Source organism: Leucopleurus acutus, assembly GCF_964270905.1.
Source record: "Leucopleurus acutus genome assembly, chromosome: 12".
Lineage (NCBI taxonomy): Eukaryota > Metazoa > Chordata > Mammalia > Artiodactyla > Delphinidae > Leucopleurus > Leucopleurus acutus.
This window is the reverse complement of record NC_139154.1, coordinates 68199478-68216024: the sequence shown is the minus strand read 5'-3', so window position 1 is coordinate 68216024 and position 16547 is coordinate 68199478. Positions and strand designations below refer to the sequence as shown.

Below are 16547 nucleotides of genomic sequence, written 5' to 3'. Positions count from 1 at the left end.
TTGTATTGCCATTAGAATGATAATAATGTTCTAGGTCAAGATGGAAAATGTATATGCTATTTTATTAAATTATAAAACTATATCTTTATTATTGTGGCTATTTTTTAATTAATTGTTATTGGAGTATAGTTGATTTACAGTGTTGTGTTAGTTTCTGCTGTACAGCAAAATGAATCAGTTATGCATATATCTACTCTTTTTTACATTCTTTTCCCATATAGGTCATTACAGAGTATTGAGTAGAGTTCCCTGTGCTATGCAGTAGGTTCTTATTAGTTATCTCTTTTACATATAGTAATGTGTATATGTCAGCCCCAATCTCCCAATTTATCTGGCATTTCCCCCTTGGTAACCATAAGTTTGTTTTCTACATTTGTGACTCTGTTTCTGTTTTATAGATAAGTTCATTTGTACCAGTTTTTTAGATTCCACATATAAGCAATATCATATGACATTTGTCTTTCTGTGTCTGACTTACTTCACTCAGTATGACAATCTCTAGGTCCATCCCTGTCACTGCAAATGGCATTATTTCGATCTTTTTTTATGGCTAATATTCCATTGTATATATGTACTACATCTTCTTTTCCATTCATCTGTCAGTGGACATTTAGGTTGCTTCCATGTCCTGGCTATCATAAAGGGTGCTGCAGTAAACATTGGGGTGCATGTATCTTTTCAAATTATGGTTTTCTCTGGATGTATGCCCAGGAGTGGGAGTGCTGGGCCATATGTTAGCTCTATGTTTAGTTTTTTAAGGAAATTCCATACTGTTCTCCGTAGTGGCTGCATCAGTTTACATTCCCACCAACAGTGCAGGAGGGTTCCCTTTTCTCCACACCCTCTCCAGCATTTATTGTGTGTAGATTTTTTTTGATGATGCCCATTCTGACTGGTGTGAGGTGATACCTCATTTTCATTTTGATTTGCACTTCTCTAATGATTAGTGATGTTGAGCATCTTTTCATGTGCCTCTTGGCCATCTGTCTGTCTTCTTTGGAGAAATGTCTATTTAGATCTTCTGCCCATTTTTTTGATTGGGTTGTTTTTTGGATATTGAGCTTCATGAACTGCTTGTATATTTTGGAGATTAATCCCTTGTCGGTCTCTTCATTTGCAAATATTTTCTCCCATTCTGTGGGTTGTCTTTTTGTTTCGTTTACGGTTTTCTTTGCTGTATTATTGCAACTATTTAAAATTATGTGTGTGTACAGATAAGAAATAGAAAAGAATGTGAAATGAAAATCAAAACACTAACAACAGCATCAACAGCAACAGAAAGGTTTGTGAAGGTAGTGGGATTGTGACTGAATTTTTTTCATAGATTTACTTTGTTGTGGTGATCATATTTACTAATTCAACTAATGTGTATTGACCATTTCTTATGTGCTATAAGCATTGCTTGGTCCTCCAGTTGAAAAGATAAAGGAGCTTATCATTTATATAATAAATTCTAAATTTTTAAAGAAAAGCACTTTTACACTTTCAGGCCTTTCGTAAAATAACTCTACCATCTTTCTAGATCCAAATTGAATGCAGTCTGTTGCAGGAAATCTATTCATAATCTATTCATCCCATCATTTCTAAGCTCTCTCTAGATTTTCCATCCTTCTATCCCCCACAATGAAAGGTATCATGCTGTAGGAGTTCAGCTGGGTAATCCAATTGAATTGGATTATCCAGTCCAAGGCTGGTGTCACGGTGGGAAGTGGCTGGATGCAGGAAGGGGGCATACATAGATGTGTTTCTCACACTGAGGCCCATAACCACCTGCATCCGAATCCCCAGGAGCAGAGGTTAAGTATGCAGTTTTTCACCGTCATCCCTAGAAATTATAATTAAGTCCACCAGGGTGGGGTCATAAAATTGCATTTTTAACAAACACTCAAATTCTTTGGCATCTTAAGTTTGGGAAAGAATTGCTATAAATATTAAGTCTACATGAAATAAGTGCTTCTGCCAGACTGCAGTTTGCTCATGGAACTTTACAGTATATTTGTATGAGTGAAAACTTGCAACTCCTTTTCATGGATTTTCTTATAATGTTATATTTAGTCCATGATGAGCTTTGTTTCCAACTTAGGTTTCACGATTTTGTTAATGGAAAACATTTACTCCTGATAAGTAAAAATGTGGATTCTTTATGTGCACATGCTTGTGTGCGTGCATAGGATTGTGAAGTCATGTGTTACTGTCAGTGTAGGTATCTTTTCAAAGTCATTCTTGTTGCTTAAAATATTGTGTGGTCCATTATCAGTGCGGGAGGTGGAGGGGAAGGGGACTCACATTTTATAATGTCTGACAAACTGTACTCACTGAAAAACAAGTTTCTCACAAGGTCTATTAATGCACCTCAGCTACATGTAATGTTTTGCACTGTTTCTTTCCTTTTGTTCTTTTCTTTCTTGCCTCTCTCTCTCCTTTCCCTCTTTCCTTCTAACAGACTGGACCATGGACTATGGCTTTTGTTGATTAATGCTTTTCATTAATCAGCCACCAAAACTATTTTTGATCACTGGTGTCTGGTAAAAGGCATTGTCCTACTCACAGCATCCTGAAAGAATCGGTTCCTTATTAAACTTGTCCCTTGAGTCTTGAGTTTGGATCAGTGTGAACAGTTAGTCATCCTTATGTTGAAATAAAATAAATGTATAGTATGCCAAAAAGCTCAGAAATTTTTTAAAAATGAGTTAAGGACTGGCAGTAGACATCCTTTCAGCACCATTTTAACCCTTTGGTCTTAAACTGCCCAACCTAGAAGCCAGCTGGGAGAAAACAGTGACCGGAGGATTTCTGTACACTGCACTGTCCCTTCATCTTCATGTGTCATTGTTGTGCATGAAATAGATTTGGTATGTCTTTCTGGGTGGTTTTATTCTCTTAAACCATTAAAGAAGCTTTGATGTGATGTTAGTGGGTTCTGATCTCACTAACCTAAAGGAAAGCTTGCCTTCTCTAGACTTCTAGAGAGCTATCCTAAGAAAACCCTTCTTAGTACAAATGAATTCTTAGGACATGCAAAAAGACCCTGCCTGGATATCTGCATATTCATGGTTTCTAATGGCAGCAGTGAGATAGGGACCAATTCAGCCAAGTGTCATTTCTATCTGTGGCTATAAAAGGGTCACCCCTATTCTTGTAAATGCTACTATTTGCACATTTCTTCTATGCACATTAATTTTCCTTGCTCAAAAATATTTTCAACTAAAATATCCTTTATGTTGTAAAATCCAGTTTGGGAAGCTATCCCTTCATGGATGACTCTAAAGCACCTGCATTTTTCTTTTTTACTGTGCCGCTGGTCTCTGTTCCAATTCTCTCTTGGTGAACACTATTCCTACCACTCTTTAAATTTTATTCCCTAAAAAACAAGCTTCCCATTTCCATTCATGAGAAATCCTGTTGACATGACTCTTCATGAAAAGGAATTCTGAACTTGAAACTCTAAGGTGATCTTGAGGTTCTTATATTATGGAGAGGGGATGCCTATCAACAATGTAGATTTGGGGGATCTATCCAAGTAAGAGAATCAGTCTCCAGGGGAAGGGCCCAGGAATCTGAATATTTAACTTGTTCCTTCTTGGTTCTTATGCGTACTAAACTTTGAGGACAGAGAGTCTAGAGCAAGCACTAGGAGTGGTATTGATTTGGAAAGAACATTTGATATGTAGTCAATAGACTTTTAATTGCTAACTTCATGGATATAGGTGATATTTAATCCCTCTGAGTATCAATTTCTTTTATTTTCAACATTAGTTTAATACATTTTAGAATACAGTGTTATGGAAAAGATTATATAAGGCAGTGGGGTTTTTGCTTGTGTTTTCACTTTGCAAAAAGCGTGCATAACTAGAGAAATAATCGGTGTAAAAAAACAAAACCCCGGGCTTCCCTGGTGGCGCAGTGGTTGAGAGTCCGCCTGCCGATGCAGGGGACACGGGTTCATGCCCCGGTCCAGGAAGATCCCACACGTCGTGGAGCTGCTGGGCCCGTGAGCCATGGCCGCTGAGCCTGCGCGTCAGGAGCCTGTGCTCCGCAACGGGAGAGGCCACAACGCTGAGAGGCCCACGTACCGGGAAAAAAAAAAAATAACCCACAAGAATAAGGTTGCAGAAAACCGACACCATAAGATTTAGAATATGAGAAATTTTACTCATTTAGACATTAATTCACTTCCTGCCTCTAACCTGTACTTGCAAATATTAAATTAGTAGTTAACAGGAGTGTAGTGGCACTCCATGGTGTCAAACTAGGGCTGCCATTGTAGGGGAAAAAAAATAAAATAAAATTTAAAACTAAGGTAATCCACTATGATTTTCTACCATTTCTGTTTGTTCTCTTAAAAAAGGAAAATGGTCCAGAATATTTCCTATGCTATATTCTCTCACAACTAGAGCTTACTTCCTGACATATGTCTTTTAAAAGTCACTCATGCATCCTACTTCCCATTCATCATCACTGTGGTGAAAGTACAGACAAGAGAATTTGCATTTAAAACAGCTTTCAGCCACCGCTCACATTCTTGTGAAAGGAGGAGACTCAAAGCTGCTTCTTTTGTATTTCATAGCCTATCAATGCCCAGTGGAGGATCATACTCTCTTTCCTGGGTAGCAAAAGCTTTCCATGCCTTAATCCAGCATCAGTGTGGGAGGGAGGAGGCTTTGGAGCCATCTACTGTCTCTTATTTGACATCAACGTTTCCCCTTCCTCTAAGTTTTACTCTGGTTAATAATTATGGTGGTTTTTAAAATCTTGAAACTTGCCAATATCATGTTGATCCATTGACTGGAATGGGACAGAATCCCACTGTAACTTAATTTAAGCCAAGTTATTTAACCTCTCTGCCTCAAAATCCTTCATCCATAAAATGAAGGAGTTGGTCTATGCAAGCCATACGAGCTCTTGGAGTTGTAAAAACCCTTCTGGTTTTAAGAGAACTGCGACATGGAATATGCTCCCACACCACAGAGTATGTGGTAATATCTAGATCTGTGGCTCTTTTCTCTGATCTCTCCCTCTCTCTCTCTCTCTCTCTCTCCTGCTTTCCTGCAATATTTCCCTGTTACAAAGAGCATTAATGTGGCTTAAAGCTGCTCCAATGTCACAGTGTTCCAGGTGGCTCTGTATCTCAGCCCTGTTGCACTGACGCACAGGCTTGGCCAAGTGTGGAAATTGGCATGACGGGAGTCACAGAGGGAAAGTGCCTGAAGCTGGTTCTGAGAACTCTGTTCCTAAAAACTTAATCTATGGATAGAAAGACAGGATGGGGTCCTGGAGACAAGAATCACTAACCTCCTTGCTAGTGGGATATGGTGACACTCTGCAAGCTGTGGTAGGGCGTGGGGAGGGGTCCAAAATGGGATTTATTCGCTTGCTTGTTTACAAGTCTAACTTTGTGGACTCTAAAGTAGCCTGAGAAGTATAATTTGAGGGTCACAAAAGCCCCCTCCCCTCACGGAGTCCCTCAAAGAGCCCTCCTGTGATCCCTGTAAATATTACTTTTTCTGGCCACATCTTCAAAAATTCAAATATGAAAAGGAATAAGGACCTCAAGCCTTTTATATTGTTAATTTCAATGAGATTAATTTCTCAGACCCTTTGTTTAAATATAAACCTCCATGGAGAATGGATTACTTGACCTATTAACAGCATTCGAGCAAGTTGATGCCAGTGTGTTTTCTGACACACTTTTTACCACAGGCTTCCAGATCACCACACTTTGCTTTTCCTCCTAGCCTCATCCTCATTTGCTGTTTCTTCCTCTTCTCCATGACTTCTTAACTTTGGAGTGACCCACAGCTTTGGGCCTTGGTTATCCTCTTCTCTCCATCTAAACTTCCTTCCTTGCCACATCACAATATATACAGAATACTTTTTCTTTTTTAACCTGTTTGTAAATAAGGTAGAAAAGCCGAGTGTTTAGAGCGTGGTTTCTCAGTCTCAGTACTAAGGACATCTAGGGCCAGATAACTCTTTGATGTAGGAGCTGTCCTGTACATTTTAAGATGATTAGCAGCGTCCTTGGCTACTACCCACGAGATGCTAGGAACACTTCCCCCAGTTGTGACAACGATAAATGTTTCCATACATTGTCAAACGTTCCCTTGGGGACAAAATCACCCCACCCCCATAAACCATGATTTAGAATAATTGGGGGTAAAACAAAAAATTCTTGAATAATGCATATTATAAGCCTTTCACTAAATTTGGCCAATTCTTTTTTTAAAGTTTATATCTCTTAAAGTTATAAGAATCTGAATAACAACAACAAAAGAGTTAAAAATAGAATCTCTAAGCCAGGTTCTGGTTTGGGGATAAAACAAGCTTGTGCCACGTAGGAACCAGAAGAAAATGGATTTCATCTTGTCCTTAACCCTATACCATTATTGGTTAAAACAAACAAAAAAAAAAATGCACATCATCTTGCTTTTAAAGCAGCAGTAAACAATATTCTAATTTAAGATTCGAGTTTAGCTCTGCCATTTCTTGCCAGTTGCATCCTTCTGAGAAAACTAAGTTTTGAAAGAGTTAATTCACCCAAGTTCAGGTAACTAGTCAAGTCCTTTATTCCTCAGTCCTCCACATTCCTACCTCTAAGAATCAGAGATGATTCAGGTGAATTGTCGCTAGAAGTTGTAAAGCTCTTTAACACACGTAAGTTTGCATTCAGAGATGACAGAACCAAAAGTTAATATGGGATGTGGAGGTCTTCAGCTAAGACTGCCAGAACCTATACCTAGCAGCTCTCTTCTTGCCCACATGTACTCAGTGTTCTTTGCATGAAAAAAAACAGGCCACCCTTCCCTCTGTCTGTCCTCCTTTCCCCTCAACAGTTTTGCTTAAAACATCTACCAATCACGTCCTTTTAACCATAAATGAACATAGGTGCCATCATTTACATTATTTAATAATTTTGAATTAGAAGAGGAATACATAGACTTGATTTGAAAAATGTCCAAGATGGTACCTATTAAAACTAGGCTATGGTCCCACCTTTGAACTCAGCTCCCCTCCTCAGGTTTAACCACTATTAACTGATACTTTATGTCCTTACAGAAATTTCCTTTGCATATGCAGCTATGTATGTGTGTGTAAATACGTGTGTGTATATAGCCTTTAAACAATTTTAAATTTGTACCTTTAATTTTTGTTTACATAACAATATATCTTAGAGATCTCTTCATATACGCATGTTTGAATTTACCACATTCTATATTACAGCTACAGAGTATCCGGACTGTAAAACTGTAATTTATCTCATCAGTTCATTATTGATGAGTAGGTGGTTTCCAGTTTTTGGCTATTACAATAGTTCAATAAATAGGTTTAATGTCAATGTTTCATGATAGTTGTTTTCTTTTTGATAAATGCTCTGAGCCTTAATCTTTTCTTTTAAAAGAATAAAGTTTGGTTGTTGAGGGTCATATTATTGAATAAATAGGCCAAATGGAGAGAGTGGGCACAAAACAATATATATTTTAAAGAACTTAAGAAATGCTTTATTATTTCCTTAGAGTCAACATTGAATAAAGGAGAGAGGAAAGGAATTTGCAAAACAAAAACTTGACAGAGTCCATTCTTTCCAGGATGGAAAGACAAAATGAGCTTTGGAATTTCAGCATTCTAAACCTCAGTGGCACTTTACTTTCTTATGGCATACCTATCACGATTTATTCTCAGATTTTTTTCTTAGTAGTATTGAGTGACTCTAAACGGGGTTAGAATTAGTCCTTGAAAATGCATGGAGATAATGAAAACTGGGCCATAAGGAACAATAGAGGTTCCCCAGGTCCTCTTTATGATACAAAGGTTATTCCCGAAGATCATTCAATGTTTCTTTTAAGCTTTTTAAAAAGTATCTCCATGATACTGCCATTTGAAACACACCGTAGTCTCACAACCGAAAACCTTCCTTGTCAGACAGGATACAATCATCTCAGTTACCTTGAACTGTGCAACATGTCTGCTATTACAGAATGATCAATAAATGCAGATGTATTGGGGATATATTTCCATATGGTATTCCAGATGTGGAGCCTTTGCTTACGAAAGGATTACTTTACATTTTAGAGGAAAGGCAAAAACTAAGTACATATTTCCAACACTGGACAACTCATTTATTTTTCTGGCTTTGGGAAGCAGGATGTGTACATCCTTCGGTGCTTGTTTGTTTGTATTTTTTGTTGTTTTATTTTGTTTGTATTTTTTAACATCTTTATTGGAGTATAATTGCTTTACAATGGTGTGTTACTTTCTGCTTTATAACAAAGCGAGTCAGCTATACATATACATATATCCCCATATCTCCTCCCTCTTGCGTCTCCCTCCCACCCTCCCTATCCCACCCCTCTAGGTGGTCACAAAGCACTGAGCTGATCTCCCTGTGCTATGTGGCTGCTTCCCACTAGCTATCTATTTTACATTTGGTAGTGTATATATGTCCATGCCACTCTCTCACTTCATCCCAGTTTACCCTTCCCCCTCCCCGTGTCCTCAAGTCCATTCTCTACATCTGCGTCTTTATTCCTGTCCTGCCCCTAGGTTCTTCAGAACCTTTTTTTTTTTTAGATTCCATATATATGTGTTAGCTTATGGTATTTGTTTTTCTCTTTCTGACTTCTTTCACTCTGTGTGACAGACTCTAGGTCCATCTACCTCACCACAAATAACTCAATTTCATTTCTTTTTATGGCTGAGTAAGATTCCATTGTATATATATATGTGCCACATCTTCTTTATCCATTCATCTGATGATGGACACTTAGGTTGCTTCCATCTCCTGGCTATTGTAAATAGAGCTACAATGAACATTGTGGTACATGACTCTTTTTGAATTATGGTTTTCTCAGGGTATATGCCCAGTAGTGGGATTGCTGGGTCATATGGTAGTTCTGTTTTTAGTTTTGGTTTTTTTTTTTGTGGTACACGGGCCTCTCACTGTTGTGGCCTCTCCCGTTGCGGAGCACAGGCTCCGGACGCACAGGCTCAGTGGCCATGGCTTACGGGCCCAGCCACTCCGTGGCATGTGGGATCTTCCCGGACCGGGGCACGAACCCGTGTCCCCTGCATCGGCAGACAGACTCTCAACCACTGCGCCACCAGGGAAGCCCTGTTTTTAGTTTTTTAAGGAACCTCCCTACTGTTCTCCACAGTAGCTGTATCAATTTACATTCCCACCAACAGTGCAAGAGGGTTCCCTTTTCTCCACACCCTCTCCAGCATTTATTGTTTCTAGACTTTTTGATGATGGCCATTCTGACTGGTGTGAGGTGATACCTCATTGTAGTTTTGATTTGCATTTCTCTGTGATTAGTGGTGTTGAGCACCATTTCATGTGTTTGTTGGCAATCTGTGTATCTTCTTTGGAGAAATGTCTATTTAGGTCTTCTGCCCATTTTTGGATTGGATTGTTTGTTTTTTTGATATTGAGCTGCATGAGCTGCTTGTAAATTTTGGAGATTAATCCTTTGTCAGTTGCTTCGTTTGCAAACATTTTCTCCCATTCTGAGGGTTGTCTTTTCCTCTTGTTTATGTTTTCCTCTGCTGTGCAAAAGCTTTTAAGTTTCATTAGGTCCCATTTGTTTATTTTTGTTTTTATTTCCATTACTCTAGGAGGTGGGTCAAAAAGGATCTTGCTGTGATTTATGTCATAGTGTTCTGCCTATGTTTTCCTCTAAGAGTTTTATAGTGTCTGGCCTTAACATTTAGGTCTTTAATCCATTTTGAGTTTATTTTTGTGTATGGTGTCAGGGAGTGTTCTAATTTCACTCTTTCACATGTAGCTGTCCAGTTTTCCCAGCACCACTTATTGAAGAGGCTATCTTTTCTCCATTGTATATTCTTGCCTCCTTTATCAAAAATAAGGTGACCTTGTTTGTCTTTTTAACGATCGATAACATGTATTGGGACTTAAATTGTCTTTAAAGAGAAACAGCTGTAATTGGCCAAAAAAAAGCATAGTAATGTATTTCTTAATGTTGCATAATTGCCTATACAAAATTATCCCATAACAATACTCATTATAAACGGGGCATTCAAAAAATGCCATTCATTAACTTGAAAATAAAATTACAATTACAAAGCTTTGAGCCGATTCTGTTAGGAGGGTTGCATGCTAATTGCACAGTTTAAGGCTTCTAATTTAATATTAGGTGAAAAGGTGATAATCATCTGAAGGGAAGCCCATAAGAAGAGTTGAAGGGTTGGGATGTTAAAAAGTAGTTTCCTTTCTGCTGAGCTGTCACATTGGATTACAAAGGAATACAGAGAAAAATTCCTGTGCATGAAAATAGGTCTTTATTTGGGTCCGGGTTTAGGGGAATGTCCGTTTCCCTACGCAGTCACAGTAGGGGAGCAAATTTGACAGCGGAGACTGCCAAGACTTTTTGAGCTGGGCACGGGCTGGTCTGTCTACCAACAGCCTCGTCAACTGCAGACGGAACTGCAGCATCCCTTCCTGCAGTAGTGCATCAGCCATTGGCTCATTGGTGACACGTGACTGTTAGAGCCTTTTCTGTGTGTTTCCTCGCCCATCTGTGTGCAGGGCACTGATAGGCCAGGCTGATGCGCAGGCAATTTATCATCTTGATCTCCCACTGAGTCAGGGAGCTCTCCTGTCACCAGTATTGATTTCAGAGGATGGACTAAATTTCCTAGGATTTCCATTAAGAATTAAGAAAAAAGCTCTAAGCACGCAGGGTAGCCAGACAGACATGGATATGAGATGGCACTGTGAAAACTCGCAGGTAGCTTCTTCTATCACAGCCGGTGCTCAGCACAGCTTAGAACTGCAGCATGCAGGGTTTAAGATACCAGGAGCCTAAGAACAGTAATAATGAAAATAAGAATAAACTCTTTTGGATAAACTAATTTTAAGATTTATATTAAAATGTTTCTTCTTGGAGATTGCATGTCAAATTTATGCACGCTCTGTATGCAACGTAGAAAGGTTGTTTTAAATTTTTAAATGTCCTTAAACCCTGAGCATGGTTGCTTCTACTTTTGTTTGTGGCGTGAGCTTCAGATGTCTTATGAGCATGCTTGTGGCAGAGACAACCAAAAATTGTGGGGGGGTGTGTTTATATATATGTATTAAGTTGATTCGAGTAAAAGCATGAATAAAAGCTGCTTTCACGACTCGCCAGACTGCTTTATTATTGTTAGTGACTTGGTGATGATTTTGCCTAAATATGCTTAGATTCTGACCATGCATGCTTTTGTGGCAGAGTGGGTTTTCGTTGAGAATTCGTAAAGGTGTAATGTGTGAATTAACTGTATGTTTTGTGCCACAGAAAATGTATTAGTGATTATTAAACCTGATTAATTAATGGAAATATTTCATGATGGTAAGATTTGAGTAACACTTATTTACACTAATTCTGCTTACTGAAAAAAAAATGCATGTCTGGGATTACTGAACGTTTTTATATTTTTGAAATATAAATTTTGATTATTTCAGAGACAGTAAGATTTCAGTTTTTAAAAATGCATCCGAGGTGAGAGAATTAGAAACATTTTTTTTGATTTTAGCCTAAGAGAGGATTCTAAAAGTGCTGTTTGCGTATTCGAGACATCATGTGCATGTTAATGAGTGTGAATTCTTCGGCTAATTGTTTGATAGTCTCCTAGCTATCCTTATTCTCCTGAAGAGGAGAAAAGCCTTGGCATTCAAGTATTTCCTAGGCCCATGGGAATTAGAGCCAGCAAAAGCAAGAGTATGGCCAGATGGGATTCGCATGCTTGGCTGGGAGAGGAAACAATAGGCGGGGGCGGAGCAGATGGAGAACAGAAGGGATTGAGTCTCAGAAAAGGGGAGGGGGGAGGGGAGGAGTAGGCTTAATAGTGAAGGAAGCCTGGCCCCTCTTTTCAAGGGAACTTCTGATTGCATCTTCCTTTAAGTATGAGATAGAATGTCATGTCTGTTGTGACAACTATTTTTCATTGAATTAGGTAACCCCTGCTTCATAGATTAGGAAAGAAATCCCATGAATAGAAGGTACTTTACCAGATTATAAATGGTGTGCTATTTGTTGTTGTTTGTAACCTTTTTCTCTTTGCCATATTCAGGAAAAGTATTCAATAGGAGCAGAATTCAAATTAAGCTGTCATATTATTTGAGTCATTGGTATCTAAATATAAATATGGCAATAACTACTAAACTTATTTATCAGACTTGAACGATTCAAGCATCAATAGGGCTTGCTGACTCTTTCCCTAAGTAAGCTTTGAATTATGAAAACATTAGGAGCTCATGCTGACTAATCTACTGATTTTTCACTTCTGGCTTATAAGTAGATGTTCATTTCTAGAATAACTTTAAATGTTTTATTTAAGTATTTGTTGACTTTATCCTGAAGGCTGGGGGCTTGACCAATGCCCAGTTCAAATTCTGCAATGAAATTAATCAAGCCTTCTGTCACCCAAGGGCACAGTCTTTGCCCAGAAGGGTCATAGGACTGAAAAAGAATGAAAAATCAATTTACTTCTGAATTCTGTGATTTCAATGATTATTTCAAAATCCTAAGGTGAACCCAGACACAATTTCCAGTCCTGAGTACAACTGAATTTTACCAAAATCATGCTGCCAAAATGTACCAATGAAACACAAATTTTAAAAGTTTAAGTACACATCTCTTACTCTGTGGGTCACCCACAGCTCTCTTAATCATTTGGTTGGTGGACCTTGTGTATGGAGAGAATTTCCATTTTCCAAAGGAAATTTAGCCGTGTTGCACGTCTCTTTTGACTGCCTGTTGAACCTTGGCTTGACAAGGAATTATGACATAGGTAAAGGGAATGAAAACCTTTACCTTTGGGCTTCCCTGGTGGCGCGGTGGTTGAGAGTCCGCCTGCCCATGCAGGGGACACGGGTTCGTGCCCTGGTCCGGGAAGATTCCACATGCCGCGGAGTGGCTAGGCCTGGGAGCCATGGCCGCTGAGCCTGCGCGTCCGGAGCCCGTGCTCCGCAACGGGAGAGGGCAAAACAGTGAGAGGCCCGCGTACCGCAAAAATAAAATAAAATAAAATAAAACCTTTACCTTTAATATCCTAAGATACATTTAGGATAATTTATTCAAATCATTTATATTGATTTTCCCAGAGTTAACGAATGAGACCAATTTCGTATACTTTCTCCAGTCCTTTTCTTCCAATGCCCTGTTCTTAGAAATTAAAGAGTCCACTAAGCAACAAAATTCTCCTCACTTGGCAAATTCCCTCTAACGTTTTTAGAAAGAAATAGTGCCTACAGACAGATCTTCGGACAGATATTTATATTTTGGAGGGTTGACTGGTGTTTATTAAGCAAGATAACCCAGTGTTAAAGAATAAATATTTTCACTCACTTTGCACAATCAAGTTGCCTGATATGTTGAGTGCCACTTTCTCCTTCTGTAGAAGGAAACTAGAAGAGCCCTGAAGTGGTATTAAATGTCTGGTCACAGTAGCATTTGGGGGTCAACTGCCAAGCAAATTTCTCACCAAGACATTAGCCAGGAAATGCTTACATGTTTACGAAGTAATTAGTGATGTAGCATTGCATATTAAGGATGTTTTGGGTAGTTATGATGAAATGTTACTGTCTGTGTGCGTTCCATATGCTCCTTTAATTTACAAAATGTGCTCATTCCACAGCATCTGGGTGCATTTATAAACTACAAGTGCAATCAATTAACAATATGATGGATGCAGTAGGCAGATTGCTAATTGATGGGAAAAGCCCTTTTAGCTTATACTTTGTAGTTTTCAAATGGGAAAATAAAGCATGTAGCCAAGAACTTCAGTCTTTGTCTATGTTAAATTCAGATGTTTCAAGAACTAAGCTTACACTCTGCCCATTTGGAAAATAACCCATTTGAAACGGGATTTTGCCATGTCAGAATTAGTGCTCTTAATTCCGGTGTTATAAGCACTAGCAAGATATAGGTGAACAGAGTTAGTGGATATTTAATTATACTTAGACCAACTGGTGCCTTTTATTAATTCAGTCTTCTTTTTCACGTCCCATTTCCTCTACTCCCAGTACTTTATTCCTCTGCTGCTTTACCTGTCTATGGACTCAAATGCCATTTGTTCCAGACCTCTATTACTAAACAGAAACAATAAACTATATATAAATTCAGCAGAATATAATGACACCAAGTTCTGCTTATACATTTTTGTGTATATTTAGGCTTTGAATATCATTGATTTCTATTAAGGTTACTATATTGACCCAGCAAGATTGATTTTATTATCTGCTATCTTATTTACATTTACTTGATAGCTGATACTTGAATCTCCTGAAGGCTCCCTTCCCTCATTACTCTAGCACAGAGAATGGAGCCAAGCACAATGTATCGAGTAGATAGGCAATTTCCAGTATACAGAATAACTGGGGAGAATCACAGACAGATATAAATGTATGGGTATCTCTAGTGTCTCACAGAAAATTAAGACAGCATATAAGTCTAAACTAAATAATAACCATGAAAAAGTAAAAATATATGAGAGAGACTTTCTAGTTTTGTGTCATAAATTATGTGTGATTATCACTACACACTTCCATTTTCCCCTCAAATTTTCACCCTCATTTGAATTCCCTTGATTATGCACTGGAAACTATCTGAGAACTATTTCCCCCAAAAAAATCAATTATACATTTTTGTTTTCATTGTTGTGAAAAAAAATATTTATTATATATATATATATATATATATATATATATATATATATATATATATATATATGGGGGGGAGAGAGAGAGAGAGAGACTGCAGATTAAGCCACAATTTAATTGTCTTCCTGATAGCAAAAAAGGCTCAAAAAAGTTTTACTATTTTCCCACGACTAAATGGAATGTCTTTTACTATAAAGGCTTCAGACTTCATTACCTTAGGTATTGCTTAGTTTAAAAGACAAAAACTTCATATAATGATGGGAACGACTTGAATATTATTTAGGGGACCAAAAGAAATCAGTCTCTGAAAGACATCAGTCCTGGAGTCTGTATGCTCTCATGTTTGTTTCCCTGTCTTTTTTATTTAAACATGACAGGTTTGGTAGGGCCACAATCTTGACTGTAAGCATATTTCAGACCAAAAATATAATTACATAACCTCACAGCCTAGATTTACTAGTAAATTCATAGATGATATGGGGATTTAGTGGTGTGGGCAAATGCCTTCATCTGTCCGACCTCTTCACATTTTTCAAATTAAAAACTCTACTACAGCTTCAAAGACAGTGCCATCCCAATCAATCTTCCATTGAAATGAATTTTCTTATAATTAAAAACTATGTATTATATATACAAAATATAGATTACATATATAAATATTATGTATGTATAATAATGTATGTATATGACTAAGACTACCTTTATGACTTCAGAACACTCTACTTTATTGTCAAATCAAAAAGTTTGCATAGGGCTTCCCTGGTGGCGCAGTGGTTGAGAGTCCGCCTGCCGATGCAGGGTACACGGGTTCGTGCCCTGGTCCGGGAAGATCCCACATGCCACGGAGCGGCTGGGCCCGTGAGCCATGGCCGCTGAGCCTGCGCGTCCGGAGCCTGTGCTCCGCAACGGGAGAGGCCATAACAGTGAGAGGCCCGCGTACTGCCTAAAAAAAAAAAAAAAAAAAGTTTGAATAGAATTTTGATTTTTTTTTGAAGCCCCTTGGTTTGGAGTTGCATAGATATAGCCCCAGGCATCAATTCTCAATGACCCATGTGTGAACTATCTATATAATGGATTATCTTGCATGACCAGATGTGTCCTCTAGACCACAACTTCCCATGGGCTGAAAAATCATTGTGTTCCATCATGTGCCATGACTTCTCTCAATTAGCACAGTTAGATTTGAGTGAATCACCTATCCATTGGGTTTGTAGTAGGACTACAGTATTTTCAGAGTTGAACGTGGTGTGTGTATGAATATGTGTCTGCATAAAACACTGCTAAATATTTAGCTGCTACATAATAGGTTACATAGAAAAACTAGAAATTTCAGGGTAATAGCTACTCTTGGGTTTGCCAAGAGTTTTCTTAAGCCTTCAAGAAGTATACCATCTCTTTCCAGAATGTTGAAAATTATAATATATAAGCACGTATCTCAGTGTTTTTTTGGTGCATTTAATAGTTAAGATCTGTTAAAATATCTACTGATTGATAGATCAGTAGATGCTTGATGTCATGGGTGACTCAAAGGAAAATAAGACACTTGCTGCCTTAAAAGTCCAGCTGAGGAGAAAGGACAAACACATATAAAACTAGAGGGGTATTGAAGGCTGAATAATTACACCCTATAGTCTCAATTAATGAACACGTTTTTGCTGAGCATCTATTACACACTTCATGGTAGCTTAGAGAAAGGAGAGTTCAATAAGGGCTAAGTAGATGCTCTGATGTTTTTCTGCTGTATGTTCTCTGAATTTGTTTGAGCAGCCCTAGTTATCCAGTCATAAAATAAAAGGTAACACAAAATCAGGTCAAATCAGGTGGGCTACACATCCTGTAACACCAATACCAACCTCTGAAGTGCTGTTTAGGGCACTGAGGGTATTGGAAT

The 16547-nt window shown here is 38.3% G+C and overlaps 1 protein-coding gene across 39 annotated transcripts in view; it reads left to right on the top strand.

The window, feature by feature from the left end:
• NRXN1 (neurexin 1) overlaps positions 1 to 16547 on the top strand; it is a gene marked incomplete at its 5' end in the record, with an annotated part of 1133428 nt that overhangs the window by 1071040 nt on the left and 45841 nt on the right. For 2 of the 39 annotated variants that reach the window (XM_082852247.1, XM_082852246.1), the window contains one exon: positions 10713 to 10745. The exons of the other annotated variants lie outside the window; for them this stretch is intronic. In XM_082852247.1, coding sequence (XP_082708373.1) covers positions 10713 to 10745 — 33 coding nt within the window. Of the gene's footprint in view, positions 1 to 10712; positions 10746 to 16547 lie in introns of those variants that run through there. 39 annotated transcript variants of the gene reach the window in all.